The sequence below is a fragment of the Brachyistius frenatus genome, unplaced genomic scaffold (assembly GCF_029030835.1).
Source record: "Brachyistius frenatus isolate BFR_SWC_R1_liver_20210118 unplaced genomic scaffold, ASM2903083v1 Contig_148, whole genome shotgun sequence".
In the NCBI taxonomy this organism is placed as follows: Eukaryota; Metazoa; Chordata; class Actinopteri; family Embiotocidae; genus Brachyistius; species Brachyistius frenatus.
The window spans coordinates 71821-94136 of NW_027210747.1; the positions used below are offsets into that span (position 1 = coordinate 71821).

Genomic DNA, 22316 nt, shown 5'->3' on the forward strand with positions numbered 1-22316 from the left:
TGACACGTTTGGAGGGGGAAACGTGACACTTGGTTTGAAAAGTAACTACGAATTACAAATGTTAGATAAATGTCTGAATCGAAAGAAAAGTACGATATTTGTCTCCAAAACGAAGTGGAGGGCAAAAAACAAAGTAAAATCAGTTTGAAACTGTTGCTGCTCGAAAGACGGCGTTGGACACGTTAACGACAAAACCAGATGACTGAACCAAATCCCATTTATTTCAGTCAGAGGGGCATTTGGAAATGATGCGATTTCAGAAAAACCCATTGACATGTCTGTTGCTCAGCGTCTCGCCTGCTGACATCACACATCCTATGACTCAGAGCACAGCGGCAAAGTGCTGACAGCGTCTCGTAGCCGCTTCCATTTCTACCGCTGCAACAAAGGCTGACAGTCGAGGGAAAAGATGGCAACCATTTTATGAGGCTACGTTTTCATTCTGGCACTCAAATCCCATCCATCAGTCGCTGGGCTCGTCGTCACAATCGTTGATACAATCAAAATAAGTTACGGAACATGCTGATGGGGGTGGAGGGGGGGTGGTGTCTGAATTTCAGACAGCAGCGAGCCTGTCGAGTCCCACGGGGACACACATACAGGCGGCTGTGAAAGCTGTAGTATCACTTACAAGTAGCTCCGACAATCAATTACATCAGTACCACGTTATTAAGAATGATAATCGTATTATTACACACATTATCGCATTCATTCTCACTGTAAACATCTAGATCAGGGTGTGACGTGAAGAAAACATTAAAAAAAAAAACAACAATAGAAGATAGACAAAAATGTTCAAACAAGCAGGAATGAACAACAAAGGCACTTCAAGTTTTCATATTTTTAAAGTTGGCGGAAGAAGATATAACACCCAACACGTAAATTAATTATTCATCCTATTTGTATGTTCTTTTTTTTTTTTTTCTCAAAAAGACCAGAAAAAATTATTGTTGTCAATATTGGGTGACTATTTTCTTTCACATCATTGATTCATTGTTTTGTCTTTGAATTGCAAAAATGCCCGTCACAATTTCCCAGCAGCAAATGTCTTTTTAACCCAAAGATGTTGAACTTACCAAAACATAAAAACAATAGAAAAAAAGTAGATAAGACTTAAAATGTTGGTACCAGCACATGTTCAGTATTTTTACTTGCAGAACATTTGGAGTTGATGAACCGACTCACGGTTTGTGGAGTTTATGATAAAACGTGTTTAATGCACCGCGAGTCCTGACCTGCCGCTCTCAAGTGTCGCACACCTTAACATCACATCAGTCAGTGACAAAAACAGGACGTGACTCGAGCGGTGCGGGGAGGAGGGAGTGTTTTGTGTGTTTTGTGTGTTGTGTGTGTGTGTGTGTGTGTGAGTGGTGTGATAAGTCTCGGCTGCCCCCGGTGGTGGAAAAGAAGACTTACAGGCTTCTTTTGTCTGTCCGGCTGCTGTTTCCTTCGGCGGCCAGCCCCGTCCATCATCTTCTGAAAAAAGGTTTTTACCGGCGTCTCGCGCGCGCGTCTCTCTCCTCCGTCCGCGCAGATGCAAACCGCTGCACCGAGGACTCCACGTTCCCGTTTCCACCCAGTTTCCCTCCCCCTCCCCCCCGGTCTGGAGGAGAGGAGGGGTGGAGGGTTGAGGTTCAGAGGGGAGAAGAGAGGGAAGTCTTCCTCTTTCACACCCGCTCAGGGTTGCTGTCTCTGTTCACCCTGCGTCTGGGGAACAGCTTTCTCTTCAGCAGAATGAGCTGCGGGAAGAGAAGGGGATGAGGAGAGAATGTCACGAGTACAACCAAGCACGCGGTCAACGCAAAAAAAAAAAAAAAAAAAAGAAAGAAAGAAGTTTTGCTTTGTCTGCCAGCGGGAGGATTAATGTGACATAAGAGAGGCGGAGATGTTCTCACCGAAAGCAATCGTTAGCGGTGAGTGTACACGGGTATACGACGTGTGACCGCCTCTGTGCAGGAGGATTTACCATTTATAGTATCTTCCCCCATATAACCACAGAGACACACGTCACTGCACATCTTGTGGATTACAGCCGAGTTCATGATCATGTTGCAATCTTTAATGTAATCTGTGTTGTTTACTCCAACCGGAGATTTTTGTTCCCTGACTTTAGGCTTTCAGGCAGAACCTCCTCAAGGGAAACATGTCTCATTCCTTTATTGCTCCTCAACCTGAACGCTTCATATTTCACACTAATACAATATAACCATAGTCACCCACCGAAACTACACTACTTCACCGCAAGTAACTTGGAAATTGCCAGTTTTCCTGACGGCTCGGAGCCAAGAAATGATCTTGCTCAGCACATTGAGCGCAACTCCCCCAGTAAAATTAAGAATAATAATTTTGACAACTCATTTTGTTTCGTACACACGTAACGTGCTAATTAGTGATAAATCCAGGCTAACTGTTTCCCTTTGTTTCTGTTCTTTATGCTAAACTAACTGTCTGTAGCTTCGTAGATGGATATAAGTGGTATCACTGTTCTCATATAACACTCGGCCAATCAGCAAATAAGTATATTTCCCAAAATGGCAAACTATTAATTTCAATGATCAACACTTTGGCACCAAAGTCCCCTGAGATGTTTGTAACCCAAGACAGCAAAGATCATCTTCGACGTGGAGCAGCAGAGTAAAATCAGCTCCCTCTGAGACGTGAGGACTCTTTTCATCTCTCTAACCTAAACTGTACCATATTTAGGACAGTCGGGCTCATCTGCTGCTAGAGAGACATCAAAAGTCTGTTTGTGTAAAGTGACAGAGACACTGGACGAGTCCGGCTCATTCCACTCTGGGAATTCTGGTCCCACGGGCTGCTGTGGAGCAAATTCTCCTAAGGTCACTGCAACCGTTAACCTTTCCTTGGGTTAGCTGAGGAGTAACTGGAAACCTTTGGATTAGGAAAGTCTCTCAGCAGCTCAATGTCAAACCTGGGTCGAGTAGTATTTATTAAAGAACTCCTGGCATTTGTTTGAATCTGTTTCCAGAACGAATCTGGAAGACTGAGATGTAAAAGTTGTCCAAAAACAACTTTTACTGATTTTAAAATTCTTTGCAGAAATTCTTGAATGCTCTTTCCAGCTGACAATCCAATTTATATGGCAAGAACGGAGTTTAGAGTAAATACAAAAGTACTGTCTGACCCGTGTCAACAAAGACAGTCAAGTGTGGCCTTTCATAGGCGACTGGTGGGGTGGGGGGGGGGTTCTTTCATCTCTGTGCAGTCCGGTGCTGGCTCGACACACGAGATGGACCCCGGGGTGGAATTCCAGTGGCGAAGGCCTGAATCATAGCTCAAGTGTGAATCATGGAAACAGAGAGGTGTGTGATCGAATGTCCGCTGTGTCTCTATCTGAACGTGTGAATAAACCGAATGCGGTGCGAGGTGGACGCTGACCTGCTCGGCGAAGAAGGACATGACGGTGAAGATGACGAGTGTCACGAGGACACAGTGGGTCCAGAACTTCAGCTTGTCCCGGTACAGCCGCCTGGGAAACAACACATTTCAGAGGGTTAAAGCTCATGCGACACCAGCAGGAACGAATGTATGCGTCCCGACCGGGACAGACGTCAGAGGCGGGCACGGACGTCTCGGCGGACGGTACAGTAGTTGTGCTGTGGTGTAACAAGAAGGAAGCAGAGAGTATGCCGAGGGCAGCGGGGCAACAGGGTGACAAGGTGACATCGCCCGACACCATGTGCCCGTCACTTTACAAACGCAGATACGGAAAAAGACCTGGAAAAGAAGGGGGGGAGATCAGAGGCTCAGCGGTGTCGTGATCTTGCAAGTATCTTACAGCGAGCGATTGATCTGAAGCGGCTCTGTCTAATTTTAAAGTCCGTACGCGAGGCCGGCATTCCCCATCGGGGCCCCTCGGATCCAGGAGCAGCATCCCAGACAAAAACCCTCTGACTCTCCCGAGGGATTCCCACAGCTCCGACCCGGCATCACTCTGTCCCATTTGGTGACAGCCATAAATTCTTAACTTAGTCCCGACGGGAGGGGGGGGGCGCAGCTTGATAAATTACCGGCACATATGCAGTGAGGACGAACGGAGCTGCACGAGCGCTTTTCAACCATTAAAAACTGAAATGCGTTAATGAAACGACTCAATTAGGCAGAAAAGAAATGGACACCAAGTTTTAAAACTGTCACTAATCAAGCTGAAATGCAGAACATGCAGTTGTTCAATATTCTCTAATATGGATGGTTTACAATTTTTTTTCTGTTTTGTATTATTGACTTTGTATTTCATGAGAGAAGTTGACTCTTTTTGAATGGGAGTCTACTGGAGCAAGCCCCTAGTGGCCCTCTTTGGTACTGCACTTTAAAGGCACTTGACCATTGGGTTCACTTTTCAGACCCAGAGGCTACGTCTCTTTTTGTATACAGTCTACCACATTTCATGGCCGTCCATCAGATAACTGTCAAAACATTTCAGTCAGAACCAAATCTTGGGATAGTTGCAGTTTTAGATCATTGAAAGAGTTTTAAGTTCTGCTGATGCGATGTGTGCACTTCATCACATACCACTCCTGGAGCTCGTCCATGTGCAGGAACCTGTTGCGGTACTCTCTGGGCAGTTCAAACTGGGACGGCAGCGGGAACATGGACTCGTAGAAGTCTCTCAGCACAGCTTTAACTGTGGCAGCGTCCTTGTGGCTGTGGTCGATGTTATCATTCAGACAGATAAACTTCCTTGAGGTGAAAATAAAGATGTTAGTAAAGTTCAACAACTCACAACTGTTGCACCACATTTAGGGAAAACCATAAAAAAAAGTTTTCACAATTAATGGGATATCAGTTCTCCTCACCTGGGATTCTTCCTGATGTCGTCTAACTGGCCGACCACGTGGGACACGTTGGTCCGCACCATCTTGAAGGCGATCTCCTCCTCTCCCATGATCTCAAACCTGTCCGACAAAAAGACATGTTAGCAGCAGCAGTAAAACCAAACAGTGCCTGAAGTTCGGTACGTTGCCAGATTGACGGCCCTACTTGTATTTATTCTGGTCTCTGAAGGCTTTGTGGATACGCTCTGTGATGGGTTTGCAGTGGAGGATGAGGCCTTTTGTGACAGGAGGCTGCGGATTAAAGAAAAAATGAAGGACAATAATTCAAGCTATATTCATAACATGCAGTCAAACACATTAACATTAAAAGCACCATATGAAATCAAACTTTTTTTTTTTTTTTCCCCCGGTGTGGCTCACCATGCTGTGGTCATAGTAAGCTTCCTGAGTGGGGTTCACCAGGTGGAGCTGGGTGAGGTTCATCGGGAGTGTCTTAGAGCAGTTTATCAACATCTGCTCCAGACCTGTCAGGTCCTACAAACGTCACAAAGAGTAAAAACAACTGACCGATACGCCTCAAAGCCTTTGTTCTTTTTAGGGAGAGACGGTACATCAGAACCGGGACTGACCTGGAGGCTGAGGGGCAGCTCGTGGATCCTCGTGGCGAGAGTTCGAATCTCACGGTCGGACAGAACGCCCGAGTGGTCGGTGTCGATCTCGTCAAACACTTCGGAGACGTTGAGCTGCTGCTGAGCGCTCATCAGGAAGTAAAAGTACGAAAAGGCGAACTGCATGTCCTCCGAGTGACGAACGCGGTGGCATGACGTTTTGTCAAACTCTTCTGGGAATCTGAAGGAGAGAGAGAAGAGCAGTTTAAGATGCTGCCTCTTTAGAAATACATACAAATCTGTACAAGGCCATAAAACAATATCCCTTACGTGTCCTGCAGCTCCTGCATGATGAGGCGGTCGATCATGTGCGGCATGTGCGCGGGGACTTTGCGGGATGTGAAGCCAAACTGGCTGTTAAGCAGCTTGTTGACGTAGCGCAGCGAGTCGGCGAAAGTGTCTCGCAGCTTTCGCCCCGTCGCCGCGCCGTCAGCTTCATACGACAGCTCTCTCTGAAGACGCTCCTCTTCCTGTGGAGGCAGCACAAAGACAGTGATAAGAAATCAAAATGGTTAAATAGACGTTACAAGCCAAAGCTGCTGGATGTACCTTGAGTAAGGCTTGGAAGGATTTCCTCCTCTCCCACGGCAGGAAGCCTCGGTCGAAGGAGGTGAAGTGTTGGAGCCTCCTCCCCACCAGAGGAGCGTTGTCGGGCTCAGCCCGACTCTCAGCACTCTTTTTTTTGGAAATGCTGTTTAAGAGCTTGGAAGTGTTTGGCCTCTCGATCGCAGCATTCACAGGATACGGTTTGTGATTTCCCACCTCTTTAGGTTTATCGTCAATGCGGACTGGGATGAGAGGAGTAGCAGGTTCGTTTGGCACGGCCACATTTTTCCTCAACGTTTGTTCTTTTGGGTTTTGATTTGTCTGGTTGATGTTTCCAGGTTCTTTCACGGGTGCTTTTCCTTCCACCTGCTCTCCCTCCAAGTCTTTATGCGGCTGCCCCTGGACTCTGCCTGCACCATCATCGCCCGGCTGTAAATCGACGACCGGCTGCAGTTCAGCCATCGTCTTGTACGATTCTAGAAGTTTAGCCTTTGTGAGGTTATAACCCTTTGCAGTGATGTCACCCATCAGAAGCTTTTCCTCCAACTTTTGAAGCTCGTTGCGTACGACAGCGGGTAAAAGTAACACATTTAATGAAGGAACCTGTATGATGATATCCTGATGTTCACCAGGCTGCCTCCTCTGGATCTTAGGTCCTCGCTTGTCTTCAGCAATATCTGAGAAGGGGAACACCGGCTCCGGCGTCGGGGTCGGTTTGGGCTCTTTGTCTGCGTCTTTGCTGCCAGTCGGGGACACGTTGGTCTGAGGAACCTCGCGGGTGTCGACCGCCACGCTGAAGGTCATTGTGAACTCCGTGTCGTCTTCTCTCTGGAAGGTGACGTTGTACTGGATCTGGGAGGCGTTCTGGCCCGGGTGGAGCAGCAGGTGGATGGTCTTCCACTTGTTGGCGACGGAGGTGTGACGGACGGCCGGGTTGTCGCTGACGTGGGCCTCAGAGACTCTGCGAGCCAGTCCCCCGAAGCCGAAATACGGCCTGATCTCGCCCACGGGGAGGGTGTAGAGGCTCTGGTTCCTCCGCAGGGTCACATAGTGCAGCTGGCCGAAGTGCTCTACAGCGAAAATAAATACATGTTCAGATTTAACAACAGAAAACGTGAAATCACACAACCAACAATGTAATCCATCTCCCCGAACCTGTCAGTGTCTCTCGGCACCGGGTCCATTTCTCTGGGACTATTTCCAGTCACAGATTAATACATATTTTTTTCACAAGTGACGATTTACAGCACCAGGATGTGCCATGTTTATTGAAATAAAAGAACATGTTTTCCAGGACAACTGTGTGGATCATTCATTCAGTTTTAATGTATTTGATCTATTCTTGTGTTTTTATTTCTTTTCTATATTTTCAAATGTTCCTTTATATCTGTTTTTATGTGAAACACTGCATGTCATTTTCTTGCTGTAAAGCATTTTGAGCTGCATTTCTTGTATGAAAAGTGATATACACAAAGTTGATTATTTTAAATCATATCTGGGCAAAAATTAAACTCTGTTACAAAGAAGAATATGATATCAGGGTTTGGTTACACGGACATTTCTTGTTATTAGGATGATGTCATTTGGTCTTTTCATCGGATTCATTGACACCACATTACCAGATCTAATCCATAACCTGATATTTCCCAAATGACAAATTTATTATTATTGAAGCAGCTAAAAAACAACAACAACATCATTATATGTATTTCTTTTAAACTTACCCTGGCCACAGTCGCCCACATCGAAGCCACAGGAAAGCACATTGCAGGCCTGGTCACAGAACTTGTCTGCCAGCCAGGAGTTGGCGCAGCCTTGATTGCAGTAGGACATCCCTCCAAGACCTCCTAGACCACCTGCAAACTGCCACACCTGTCCGCCAACTCCACCGGGCCCGCCGCCACCGACCCCGGCAGCGAAGCGACTGTTTCCCGCTGCACCTGTCGCAGAGAAGTATGAACATGAACATCTTAAGACGTAAAAGACACAAGCCAGCTTATTTACAGAGAGATAACGGCGTCGATCTCTTTACCCAGACAGTCTCCTCCATCCCAGTCACAAGCAGAGTTGTTGCAGGCCTTGTCACAGTACCCATCTTTGATCCAGGATCCTGGACATCCCTCGGCACAGTGGGGAACAGGCCAGGTGAGATAAACCTGCGGGGAAGAAGTTTCCAGTATTTAACCATCAAACGGCAGCACAGATTCCAGACTGAACCTCCCTGTGAGCACTTCTCACGCTGGGTTCGCACCTTCTGTCCTTTCGAGTGGCTGTAGAAGTCGTCCGGCCACACGTCTTTGCCGAACATCACGTCATCGTTGAGGTAAATAAACTTCTGGGAAAGCCCGGGGACGCGGTGGATGTGGGTCTCTATGGCGGGGGAGCTGAAAGTGGGAAGGTGGCTGTTGTTCAAGAAGATCTCCTGGAAGCCAAATAAGAACATATTTAGACACATGTAATCATAAACTAAACATTTCGTTTGCAAACAATACGAAGCGCAGTTTCTGTGACAGGTACGTATGTCCAGAAAAAAGACTTTAAATTGCCGATTTCACAGTAAAAAAAAAAAAAAAAGAAAGAAAAGAAACTGTGCTAAAATCAAATCTTAATACTAGCTAAATTATTTGTTTTTAAAGCTCATTAATATGAACATAACAAACACTTTAACCAATAATTTGTAGCAGAGCCTTACACACAGGACAAAAACACACTGTATATTAGGCACCAGTTCTGTAATGGTTTTGGAGTCAGTAAAAATAGGCTGATCACCTTTTTAGTGCAGTTCAGCGTGGTCGAGGCTTAACTTTTACCTGATGCGAGACAACTGAAACTCTGGGGTTATCCAGGTTGAGCCAGGAGGGAATCTGCCCGTTAGTGACGATGAAGATGTGTCGCACCCAGGGGGCGTGTCTCTCCACCGAGCGCAGCGAATAGCGGAGCTCCTCATTGTCCTCGAATCGGCTGGCTGAGACGTCTTCATCCTGTTTAGACTGGAGGGAAAAAGAGACGATAAATCCTCAGACTCTATGCCAGAGAACATTTGTGTTCATAATGGCCAGCGCTATGGTCCTGCATAGTACACATCTAAAGCATTATGTACCAAAAAAGGTTATTTTACATCAGCTAACATGGTTTTCTGTTTTCCAGCTGCTGTTAGTTGGTCTAAAATCAGCAAAACATGCCTTTTATTACTTTAAATATTATCCTTTAAAGTGATGTATAAGAGTGGAAGAAGAGCTTACCTGTGAGATGGCCGTGAGGTCCCAGAACAAGTAGCCAGGGCTTATACTCAACTCTTTCCCATCCAGAGTCAGATTCTTTTTCGCCTGCTGGGCCAGGTCGGTGAAATCCTGCGGGCTTTTCAGGTGGAGCAGGGCGATGCCAGCCTCCGAGTACAGCTCAAACTGAGGCACGAATGAACATAAAAACAGTGTTAATTGCTCGGAAGAATACTACTGTGATTTGGCATTTCATCAAGTTGGTAACTGAAGCAGCAGAGGTCAGGATCACCAGACTTTTAAGTCCTTGTGTAGGTCAAGTTTCAAACACACTGGATTCTACAATTCCCATAAAGCAGCTAAAACTTCAAAGGAACTAGACCTGGAAGCACATTGGGCTTTTAGTTGGACATTGTGCTCAAGGAAATAACGTCTACTCTGTAAAAACCTCACTATTGTATCTATAAAATCTGCGGTGTGTCCCTTTAATACAGAAACATGCCCTGTGGGAAAATCCTGGAAAGTAGTTTCTCAGAGTTGGAAACACAAGCTCAGCTGCGTGGTTCAGCAACAGAGTCAGGCTGGTGACAGAGAGGATTCCTGAAACATGTAGATACATGGGAGGAGATGAAACATGGACAGAACAGGCAGGGTGACCTCTGACCCCTCAGATAGAGGTCAAATCAAAACACCTATGAATCCACCGTAGTCCGAATGATGAGAGAGAGAGAGAGAGAGAGAGAGAGAGTGTGTGTGTGTGTGTGTGTGTGTGTGTGTGTGTGTGTGTGTGTGTGTGTGTGTGTGTGTGTGTGTGTGTGTGTGTGTGTGTGTGTGTGTGTGTGTGTGTGTGTGTGTGTGTGTGTGTGTGTGTGTGTGTGTGTGTGTGTGTGTGTGATATATATATATGTATGGGAGAGATCTCCCCGGCCTTGGCCAGTACAAAGCCTCTGTCTCTTTTCTCAAACTCTCAAAGTGCCCTTCCGTCACCCAACACAAACACAAATATCTCGAGCCGTGCTGAAATGTAACTACCGTAAGTGCATTTATTTAAGTACAAAACTATGTGTACTAAATTAAAATTTTCACATTCAGAACATGTAACTCACATTAGAAATACTGTCATGGTTTGTAATGGATTAAAGTGTTTAAGTAAGTAAAGCTGAAAAACTATTTTGATAATCGTATTCGTCATTTTTTTTAAGTAAAAACACATTTGGTGTTCAAGCTTTTAAAATATGATTTGCTGCTTTTCCTTTTTAGTGATTTCATAATTTTGAGATTTGTGTTGCGTTGTGAAGATGTCACGTTGAGATGCCGCTGACAGATTAATGTACGGGTCATAATCAAATGATATCATCTATCATAGTATACGAAAGTCACACATGAGCTCGTGTTTGGCCTCGACTCGTCCGTTTTCCTCTGCTCCTGTTTTTAGGCGAGGAGGCTTAGCTGGGATTTACGAACCTGGCGGGGCGCAGCCAGGAGACAGCAAGCCACGGATCACGTTGCCATCTTTATTTCTGCTCTCTTTATAGGCCTGATAATGCTCCGACACATGCAAATAAAGCACTGGTGTGTGTGGTGGCCTCACGCGGCCGCATGCCTGTCAGCGAGCGAGTGTAAATTTCATACACATAAACACGCATGTAAGCCTGTTTATTTAAGACATCACGATCAAGATGACTAATTCCAATAATAAAACTGAAGTGACTTTACTTTACAGAACTTGATAAGAAACTTTTTGGAGCAGAGATCAATTTCATGACTCCAACATGTTCAAAATGTGTTACGCCCAGAGCTCACATTAATTATTCATGTTTCAAAATTTCCTTTTATTTCAATGTAATCACTGGATTTTTCCAGATCAAAGCTGCAAAATCAGAGCACAGAGATCCTTCAGAGTCTCATGAGACTATGTCGCCCCTGAAAGAAGAAATAACATCCGTCCTCTTGAAATCAAAAGTCAAATTCATGAGACTCAAAATGCTATTTTCAGGTTGTTGTTTTTTTTTTTACTTTAACTTGTGGTGACTAATGTTATGAAACTATAAAAAAAAATTAAAAAAAAAGCTCTATAAAGCTCATTAGTGTGCCACTCCACTGACTTCATGACTCTCGTCACAGAGTGCGATTAAATGAGTATTGTCCCGTATAATAAAAGCCTCTTTTAAACATTTGTCAACACAAACAGTCGAACTACGTTCAGTGGCACCAATCTACCTCAGTGCACTTTGACCCCTGACATCAAAAGGTTTCTATACCTACGAAGAGTTCCCGTGGAAGCGGACAATTCATTACCTGGATTAAAAACAGTCACAGTCACTTGGATTTATAGTGACGGTAATGTGGGTGCAATTTAATGTTGAAAAAGAAAACTGTCGCTTTCATCAGCTCCTCCAGACATCAGCCTCAGTTATTCCTCACCGCAGCATTACCATGTCCCGAGTGGATTTTACACTCAACACGTAATAAACCGTAATCAGTGCGGCCTGTATGTCACTGCGGAGGCTAAAGAAAACGCAATTAGGCTGGAAAATATGGAGCTGACACTGTGGGTAAACGAATTAACCGGGCGGAGAGTGATCTGTTTAAGCAGATGGACTGAGTCATTGTATTTAGCGTGTAGCTTGATCTGAACTGAAGCCGTGTCATCCCGCATCGCCTGCTGGGGGAAGACCTCAGGCCAAAACTCAAACCGACCTTCAGACGCAGGCCAGAAAAAACAAAAACAAACATAAGGCACTACAGTTGGCTTTATTTTAATAATTCAAGTGTGTGGGACAAAAGTGTGATGGTGAAATCTTCATATAGACTTATTTGTTGTCAACTCAAGATTGAAAATAAACTGAATTAGCCTGATCACAAATATCTGAATCACAACCGAAGTCTCTGATTTGTTCAGAAGTTCGAGTTGATGGGAACAACAATTTAGTTTGAATCGTTCTTGATGAGATTATGAATCTCTGATGGAAAATGAGATTTAATAATCTTGAAATGACACATTATCACTTCCTGTTGCAGTGCAGGCAAGTATGAAGCTGCTGTGATTTCTCAAAGTGAAAGACTGCTGGAATTTGTTGGTTAAAAGATTCTCGGAGAAGGGTTGTTTCATATTTTCCTTTTAGAATATTTTCTTCAGTTTACTCGAGCTGACCCCTGAGATTGCAGGGTTTTTTTTCTCTCTATCGCTACTTGCTTCAACCTTCCTCCCCCTCCTCAGACTCCATCTGAGTCTCTTCGATAAAAATCTGTTTGCTTTTCCCTCCTCTTGAGAGTTTTGCAGCTGTTTCTGTTAACACACACACACACACACACACACACACACACACACACACACGCACACACAAGTCGACTGTGTCAGCTGTCAAGTCAGGCTTTTCTCCCACCTTCACAGACACGAGGGAGTCATGTGTTTTACAGACAAAAGGGACAATCAGTCTAATCTTTGTATTAAACAGCCAAAATCAAATTTGATCAACTACATTCAGTCATAAAATTAACTTTGAAATAAATATAAATCAAACAATTAGTCACAAAATGACATTTAAGACATTTTTCCCAAAATGCCAAAAGATTTACTGGTTCCAAGTTATTAAATACGATTCGTTGCCATTCTTTTCTTATTTTTTTTTAGAAGAGTAAACAGAATATATTGGGATTTTGAAACGTCTTTGTAAACAAAACAAGGATTTTGAGAACGTCCCGTCGGGCTCTGACAAGCTGTCATCTTCCACTGTTTTCTCTTTGCATAAAACAGCCTACCTGACTGTCAAAGTAACTGTTATTGACAAACCCTTTCTAACACTTCTTTATGCCGAATGCAAAGCGGTTTCGAGGCTCATTTCCTTATCTGTATGGAGAATGGTAAAACAGGTTAGCTGCTGTGGTCGCATTTCCATATTTGTACTAAAGCATATACAAATATAATTGTATAATTTGCATTACAAAAAGTCAGCATGTAATGCTTTTTGGAAACGGTATTGTTTTTTTGAGCTCATACAATAACACTGTTGACTGTGTTTCTTGGTTGCTTGTATATTATATATATAGATATATACTGTACTGTATGTATATATATATATGTATGTTGACTGTGTTTATTGGTTTGTTGTATATAATATACATAGATATTTAATGTACTGTATATATACTGTATGTACTGTACATTTTATATTTCTATTTTTTATTTTATTGCTTTTCTATTATATTATTCTATTCTATTATTATTTTATTCTATTGTTTCTATTATTGCTCCTGTATGTATGCTGCTGTGGCGAATAAATTTCCCCTCGGGGATTAATAAAGTATATACCTACCTACCTACCTACCATATTTTTAATCATACCCCAATAATATACTTTTTATTGCTTTAACTTATGCCAACCTGCATTTCACTGCACATAATGTGACAAGCTGAATTTCTTAATCTCGCTTCACGGTGGAGATGAGACACCGCGTGGTCACTCGCGGGCTTCTCACACGCATTAAAATACACACTAATACAAACACGTCAGCGGGCTTGTACACAAACACAAGTGGGGGGGGGGGGTGTAAGGACTCGACAGGCAACAGCACGTGCAGTTGATCGGGGGTTGCAGTCCAGCTTTCATCACCATCGGTCTAACACCAGCTATAAATACCGGCCGCCTCTCACCGCTGAAGCCTCTTCCTCTACGCTATGCACATCATCCCTCTTTCACAGAACCGGCCGCAGACACCAGGAAACACCTTGACATCCAAACTGTGCATTGTGTGGTGGCGCGTGTACCGAGAATCTCTGAACACACTCGCACACAAGCCCACGCACACACTTTCCATCGTCTCTCCAGGCCCGGCATCACCTCTGCTCCTCCTTTCCAGCGTGTCCCGCGAATAAAACATCAAACTTGGACTCCAAAGAGGTAAAGCCAGGTGTAAACGCACGAGACGGCCCGGAGCGCGTCTACGAACGCGGAGGAGATCGGTCAAAATCCCGGTGACCTTTCGGCTGGCGCCGCGCCGGCCCAGACAGTTGTTCTAAAGTTAACCCCCAAACCGCCAGCTAAGGTTACAGCCCGAATACTGCTGCTTCTTATCACATGACACGCCGGGCTGCAAACCTGGAGACAAATGCAGGGGATGATGGGACGCCTGGGTTCGATGATGATAAGTAGGTTAAATGTTGTTAACCTACTTATCATCCCATACAAAGTTACAGTGATGTAGTCCCCCTCCCCACCCCCCACTCCCTCTCACACACACACACACACACACACACACACACACACACACACACACACACACACACACACTGTGAGTCACAGCAGCTGCTTCTGCACAGATTTTCCAGCTGCGTCTCCTCACAAACAGCTGAAAATAGGCAGCCACTGTATCAAATATTATTACATACAGCATGTCAAAGCTTGAGGACATGTTTCAGACAGTTACAATTTACTGTTTTAATGCCGTCTGCAATCGAGATGATGACAAGTCTAAAGTTGAAACCTTGTGAAGATAATGGGAAACCAGATGGAGGACTCCTCAATACAAGAGCTGTATCTGTTTTAAAATACAAAAGGAAAATAAAGCATGTATGTATGAATAGTTTTTAAATATCCGTTATTACATTATATACTTATAATCACATTCTCTTCTTAAATATATATTCACCTTTTTTAATGTTTGTTTTATTTATTGAAGGCTGAATAATTGGCTTAAAAACTATAAAATGTGATATAATAATATCCTGTAACCTTGTTTATATAAATGTAAGAGCTTCAAAGCAAAGCTGCTCCAACTATTGTATTTTAAACATAACATTTTTATATTTTGTTACATGGATATATAGTTGCGATGCAATATTATCAATTAATGTGATTATTTTCCCATTTCCCAACAATGACATATTCAGATTGTTTGCGTTTTCTGAGCAACATTTCAGAGGTGAAAGATGTTTAAACTCTTTGCAAACAAAGAAAACCAGCAAATCTTAAATTATTTTCGACTTAAAAAAAATTATGTAAGTTAGTGATTTATTCTCTCAATCTCAATTAGTCAATCTCAATTGATTAATTTATAACTGTTTGACTTCTGAGACAGCGATGGGAGGTTTTTAAGACAAAGCCTTTTTTCCACTGATAACTGTGAACCTATCATGTAACACATTTGTTTACCACTCTTTATATACAGCGGCGGTTACAAAAGCTGTTATCTAATTCATCAGTCAGTAATTCTCATTAGCCATGTGAGTTTATTATCAGAAGACAGGTCAAACAGGACAAACGCTCGCCCTGCCGGTCGGCCGGGGGAGACAGGGTCGCTCGGCTAAGGGCTGTTTTTGTTTTCTTTGATTATTTTAGAGTAATCTGCGCTTGTTAGAGGCATTCCTCCGTCTCTGAATATAAAGCAGAGCTCTGATTCGAGAAAATTATTAGGCGCACAAGCCGCCGGGCTAAACAAGGATCCTTTATCCACGTCGCGACATCACTGATTAAAATAGAAAAAGGCCATCTTTAGCAGCACGGTGCAGACTCATCTTCAAGGAGGAGTGAACTTTTGTGATTCGACCTTTCTAAGAATACGGTGTTATGACGATGTATTCGATTATAGTGAAGCATAAAGATGTACAAACATCCTTCAGTGCTGTGATGGGACACAACAGGAGTGACATATGGCGACAAAAGTGACATAAAAGTTGAATTTCCTTTGACACTGATGACACTCTTTGCAAGAAAATGATCTGCATCAAGTGAGAAACTTAGTGAGCTGAAGTCAGAGAATCTATTGTAGAGTTGTCAAGTGTGAAACTCTGCCACCTGCTGTTCTCAAACCAATTTAAAAAACTTTTCTGGCACCTACAACCTTTTTTTTTTTTTTTCACAGGTTTTGGGACAAATGTGATCCTCTTTCTGCCTCTTTCCTCTTGCAAACAAAACATTTCTATAAGATCAGGCTCAAAACTGTCTTATTTAATACATTTTATGGTTGAAGATGGTTCAGAGTCAGCCAAGAAGTTTTAAAGTGGAAGGAAGACTTGAGAAAGCGGTTTGCTTCACCTGGTTGATCTTCCTGGTGACGACAGACGGCAGTTTGACTCGCAGCTGCTCCGTCTCCTTGAAGGACGGCGGGAAGCCGCTCAGATAGGCCAGAGACTGCATGCGGATCAGACCCGGAGCCTCTTTATCCGTCGTCTGCGTGACACACAACAAAGACGAACGCTTTAATGTTCTGCTTTTGATGTTTAATTACCTTCATAAATATGAATGAGGGCTGTGTCATTTACAAAGAGGACAGGAGAATATGTTGAGAGACTTTCATGTAGCTCTGCATGTATTAACAGTTATATAAACTAACCAGGTAACATCTGGACACGGAGAACTTCTGGTCCTCTCTGGACACGTCTGTATACGCTTTATCAGCTGTAAAAAATAAATAAAAAAATAAATAAACGAGTGAGCAGAACAGAATTCAGATACAAATTCAAGAAATATATTTCTATATTTGAAACATTCAACACGTATATAAAGTGAGAGCAGAGAGGCAAACCTGCGATCACGTATTTCCCCGTGTTAATAAGTAGACTGAAACAGGAAAATATGAGCTAACTCTGTCAGCATGAGGTAATCCTTAAAATAGCATCGCTTGCAGTGTAAATAACTTATCAGAAGTTACAGATGAACTGCCTGCCCTCTGGCCTCTGAACCTCAGTGTGTGTGTGCGTGTGTGTGCGTGTGTGTGTGTGTGTGTGTGTGTGTGTGCGTGTGCGTGTTTACCGTCAGCCTGCGAGTGGAAGACAACCACAGAAACGGCGGTGGGCGGATGGAAGGGTTTGTTCACGAACAGCAGCTCCTTGGCGGCGGAGAAGGAGGGCGAGAGTGACGGCAGCTCTTTGAGCGTGACGTTGGCGGGCAGCGCCGGGTCCAGCGCCAGCATGGGCGCGATGATGCAGTGGGACAGCAGGCATTCGAGCTTAACGCTGCACACAGAGGGACCGGGAGAGGATAAAACAAAAACAACAACAACAACAACAACACGAATCAATACATCTACACCTCGTACAGCCACTCAGATGAGCGCTGTCCTTACGTTGCGCCTTCGTAACCTAAAACTACGCATGAAATGAGTCGCGCTCACATGTTCGGTAAACCTGGAGGTGTTGCGCTCTATGCACAAAAACAAATCTCTTTCAACTGTTACATTTATACTGCCAGATGTATAAAATTCACAATTTTATAGGTTACATCTCTTACACATGCAGCACAAGAAGGACATTTATTAAAATGCCTTAAATTAAAACTAGAAAATAAAAAAGTGCTGTCGTTCCTCTTTTAAAAAAAAAAAAAAAAAAAAAACGGCCTCTCTTACTGACGTCCAATCGGTTAACACCATTGAGTTATATTTCCTTGCAGAAGCCCCCCACAACTTCCTGTTTCAACATAAAGTTCAGTGTTCGCACAGCGCTGTCGCTTCACGGTGACTTTAACAGACATTTAGCAGGTTGTCAGCATGACGACAAGTGAGAATGAAAATATATGTAAAGTTTGAGGCAATACAGCTATTATTTATTAGCTACACATGACAATATATGGCATAAATGTTACTTTTACAGATAATAATGTTCAGTATTGATTTAACTGTTTCTTATTATCATTTTTTTTTTTTTTATGCCATCACACAACAATAACACCGTTGTCTGTTGTCTGTTTTTCTTGGTTGTTTAAATATTTAAAAAAAACTTTGCACTATTGTTTAGTTAGTTTTAATTTAATTATTCTATTTTATTTTATTCAATTTTATTGTATATACTGTGTATTTTTATATTTAATATTTTTTTTATTTCTTTCCTGTTTCTATCTATCTATCTATCTATCTATCTATCTATCTATCTATCTATCTATCTATCTATCTATCTATCTATCTATCTATCTATCTATCTATCTATCTATCTATCTATCTATCATTTAGGTTATTTTAAACAGTGGTTTTGAACTGGACTACACTTCATTTCTGAAGAAGCAATGTGGCAAATCAATAATCAAGAATTCTTTATAGAAATACTGGATTTACTGTAACTCATAACCTCACACTCACCTATCTTTTGGCACTTCAGTCGCCTCGCTTGCGTTTTTTCCCAGGCGTTCCCTGTGTGCACAAAAACAGTGATATCATATTATTCATTCATATATATATCACATACTAACAGTAGAAAACAGCACCAGCAGATTTCAACAGATTTCAACAGAAACCACTAAACAGAATAAATTCACCATTTGAATACAGAAAGAAATTTGTGTAAACTTTTGACTCAACAAGCCAGTGGGACAGCGATATGCTGCATTCAAGTCTGTATGCTAATTCTGACAGTATTCAGGTGGGAAAAAAAACACCGAAGGTGCTTCGGTGTGTTTGCATGCTGTGACCGAACAGAGGTTACGATTTTAAGCACGGGTTACAGCCGGCATTGAGAGAGTCACGGCTACCTCAGAGCTCTTTGTTCCTCCTCCAGTTGCTCTTTGACCACCTTCAGCTCCTTCAGCAGAGCCACGTCTGTGCCGTTCACCCATGTGTACACCACGTCGATGGGCATGGGCAGACAGAGCCTGCGAAGAGAAACACTCGCATCACTCGAGACGGCGCTCCAACTGCAAAGCCGTGACCCCGTTTTCCTCCCCAGCTAACAATTCCCTCTGACATGTCCGAGTTAGTTTCTGCTCACGCTCGGCCACACCTCGGCCAGCTCGTTCAGATTTCTCTCGAGGGAAGGAACAGGCAGTCTCGGCGGAGAGATTTCTGGGCAAAGTGGATTGAGAGTTTGCGGGTATTGATTATTCTAGGTGGGCCTTTTTTTTTTTTTAAGGGGGGCTAAAACACATTTTGTAGCTGACATTTATAAATCTGATTTTTTTTTCTTCTTTTTTACTCCTAAACAGACTAAGAGATTTAAAAAAAAAAAAATAGCCTCGTACAGGATGCCATTCATCTGAAGGAAGGAGTGACAAGGAACAAAAGCATTTCCTCTGTCATGATGGGGTTTAAGGCTCTCTTCCTTGGCAGCTTAAATGCTCACCTGCTTTGGAAGGATTTCCCACCCACGTTGTCTCTGTAGGAGTCAAACAGCACATGATACTGGTCCCGACTCCACTCCACCACCACCTGTATGGACAGAAAAAAAAAAAAAAAGACCTCATGTGGTTCTCACACATCCCAGATAGCAGCTACAGACGAGGCCTGACCCACACCACCTAAAATAAATATGTGTTTTCTGAATCACTTGAGGCTATTTAGGAAGTGCTACGACACACATCCAAGTGACATAAGAATTACTTATGACAAGATCATGAACTTCTGCAAAAAAGCTTTAAGTGACACTCAAATACCTTCCGACAAAAGAAAACATTAAAAAAAAAATAAAATAAAGTGGAAGGCGGAAGAAATAGCACGTGGAAGGGTTTAAATGCTCAACTTTTAGTTGAAATTAAGTGCTGTGGTGTTTATTTATTGCCGAGTCGTGAGAGACGTTGCTTCCACAAAACAGCCTGAGCCAACCGAGCCGAGCTGTACCGGGAAAAACAGCTGTTTTTTTTTTTTTTTTTTTTGGAGAAAGCGACAAAAACCCGGTGGTCTGAGAGTTAAAGAGGGGAGGGGGGTGCAGAAGAAGCTCACCTCTCCGAACTGGAAGGCGGAAACTATCATCAGGACGAGCCCCCCGAAGCAGAGGTAGAGCCCGTATCGGTGGGACAGACAGGTGTACGTCTGCCTCTGCAACAGCTTGAGCACCGAGTTGACGACTACCATGGTTCTCCGGGGCGACGCATATCGCTGCATTCATTCAAAACAAAAACCCAACAAAAACCCAACAAAAACGCAGGTAAACGCACTAAACGAAGAAAGTAAACATCACAGACGACCCGGATTTATCAGCTGACTGCGAGCCGAACTGCATGACACATGACAACCACACATCTCGCGCTTCCTCGGTGGTGGTGACGCCGCTTCCTCGGGTCGAACACGTGGTCGTCGCCCTCTGGCGGAGAGGAGCAGGGTCTGTGATGCCTTCACGGCCTCCTCGCACGGAAGGAAAAGGAAACCTCCACAATAGAAAATCTATATTTAAAAAAAAAAAAAAAAAATGAATGGGAAAAAGAATTCTGGTCCATAACTAATTTTAGCAGGAAATATAAATATATCATATGTAAGGTTTTAACTATAGGAATTTAGAAAACCACAACATTTCTCATTGCCTTTACTTTCAAAAATGAAAGAGCTTCATTTTAAAAATAATTAATGTATCCTTGGTATGAATGTTTGAGGATTAACGTAGGTGTAATGATGACATTTAAACACAAGCACAGCTGTTTTATGATCACAATGTCATACAAATCTTTTAGAAAACATTACACGTGGCCAATTGCCAATTTTCATTACATCGTCACAACAATAGTGATATTTATGAAAGTGGGATAACAGCTGCATTTTTGGACATATGGGTGTAGATACTTAAAGCTTACTCCAACTTTTTTTTTAACATTACTTATTTTAAGGAAATCTTTATGATCCCCGGGGGCCTCTTTTTTCAGCAAGAACAAAAACACCATAAAAAAAAAGGGCAGCTGGGTCCAAAGTCAATTTTCCCTGCATGTTGGCATTTTGTATCTGCGGCCAGATGGAAGTAACATGACCTCTTTGGACAGAGGATGGCTAAAATGAGCCAAGATTGACTGAGCTTTCTTCACAGTCTTGACCTTGTCTATCTTATCTTACCTTGTTGCTTCTGTATGCTGCTGTAGCGAAAATTTCCCCTCGGGGATTAATAAAGTAACTACCTAACCTACCTAATATTGAGCAGATAAAGGAAAAAAAAATGAGGGCAGATTCAATGAAACAAGGATAAAACATTGTCACAAAATGATATAATTACTTAGCTGTGAGTTTCCTTTCTAGTTTACTCCTGCAGTTTACTGCGGATTGGACAAGACTGTATGTTTTCTGAATGTTTGACTCGGCTCAAAGTGTCAGGGTGCCCTTTGTTAGAGCCTGTTTAAGAATTCAGATATCAAGGGAGTAATTTTCTTTGACCACTTGGAGGCAGCAGAAGAAGCTTCAAACACAACTCTTGACATGTCATTATACCTCTAAGTTGATGTGACAATCTTGTTAGAAAACAGTTACCTGTTCACGCCATGAGGCAATATAATCATTTAGACGTCATGTTTTTTGTCTACCTGAAAAATGTCACATAAAAAAAACCAATAAAATACTTAATCAAAAAAGAGACCGGCAACCTTTGACCTTCGGCCCCTGTTGTATTTCAAAAACTGTAAATTCTAAGTTCAATGATTGATTTCGGTTGTTTTCCAGTTGTCCAACAATGTTCCAGAAATTCTCTCAGAAATTCTCTCAGACATTCTCTCTGCGGTCCTCTCTGGGCTGCAATGTTTCTGGTCTGCCAGCGGCCTTGTGCCTTGCTGGGTCGGGAGACTAACCAAGCCTGAAAAAAGGCCTTTATAACCAACAATTTTCTTTAGGATGCTGCCAAGTCCGGGCACTGGCAAGCTTTAAACAGCTGCAGCAACAAGTGAAGCTTTGAACCTGCTCCTCTTGGCAGTCTTCCTTTTAACATTATATTCTGCAGCTCCGAAACCTGAAAGCTCTTTGGATGTCATTCTTGTGGTGAAAGAAGCATTCAGATCATGAAAAAAAAAAAGTAACAATACTCTTACTTAAAAGTAACAATACTCTAACGTAAAAATATTCCTTTACAAGGAAAGAAGTGCACTCAATTATACTTTAAACAGAAGTACAGATGTATTAGGAATAAAATGACATATTCACGAGGCAGCAGAATGGCTTCTGTCCAGGTTTTATTATCATTATTGCAAAAATGATTACTGAACTAATAACACATCAGCAGAATTTTCATTTAGTTTGAAGAGATCGAGCTAAATTAAACTACTTAGGGCTGATCTGGAGGTTCAGTTTGACTGAGACCTTTGTCCTATGTCAGTCATCTCTGTTCAATGTAGGCGTACAATATACCTTTATAACATTTAAACTACTTTACTGGTACCATAATGGTGTAATTTCAGTTAGCAGCACAAGATAATCTCCAG

At 42.8% G+C, this 22316-nt stretch overlaps 1 protein-coding gene across 1 annotated transcript; it reads right to left on the bottom strand.

Annotated features, from left to right (window-relative positions):
* Window positions 1–907: 907 nt before the first annotated feature.
* Window positions 908–20162, bottom strand: gnptab (N-acetylglucosamine-1-phosphate transferase subunits alpha and beta). Its single transcript, XM_069715758.1, has 21 exons — window positions 19870–20162; window positions 19274–19359; window positions 18687–18806; window positions 18298–18348; window positions 16980–17182; window positions 16561–16625; window positions 16263–16397; window positions 9253–9414; window positions 8821–9000; window positions 8262–8432; window positions 8043–8166; window positions 7735–7950; window positions 6014–7080; window positions 5735–5934; window positions 5426–5645; window positions 5217–5330; window positions 5002–5087; window positions 4818–4916; window positions 4534–4701; window positions 3400–3490; window positions 908–1739 (listed from the first exon to the last, which is right to left on the bottom strand). Exons 1-21 carry the CDS (start codon window positions 20029–20031, stop codon window positions 1668–1670), a joined length of 3792 nt encoding a protein of 1263 aa, XP_069571859.1. The 5' UTR covers window positions 20032–20162; the 3' UTR covers window positions 908–1667.
* Window positions 20163–22316: the final 2154 nt, after the last annotated feature.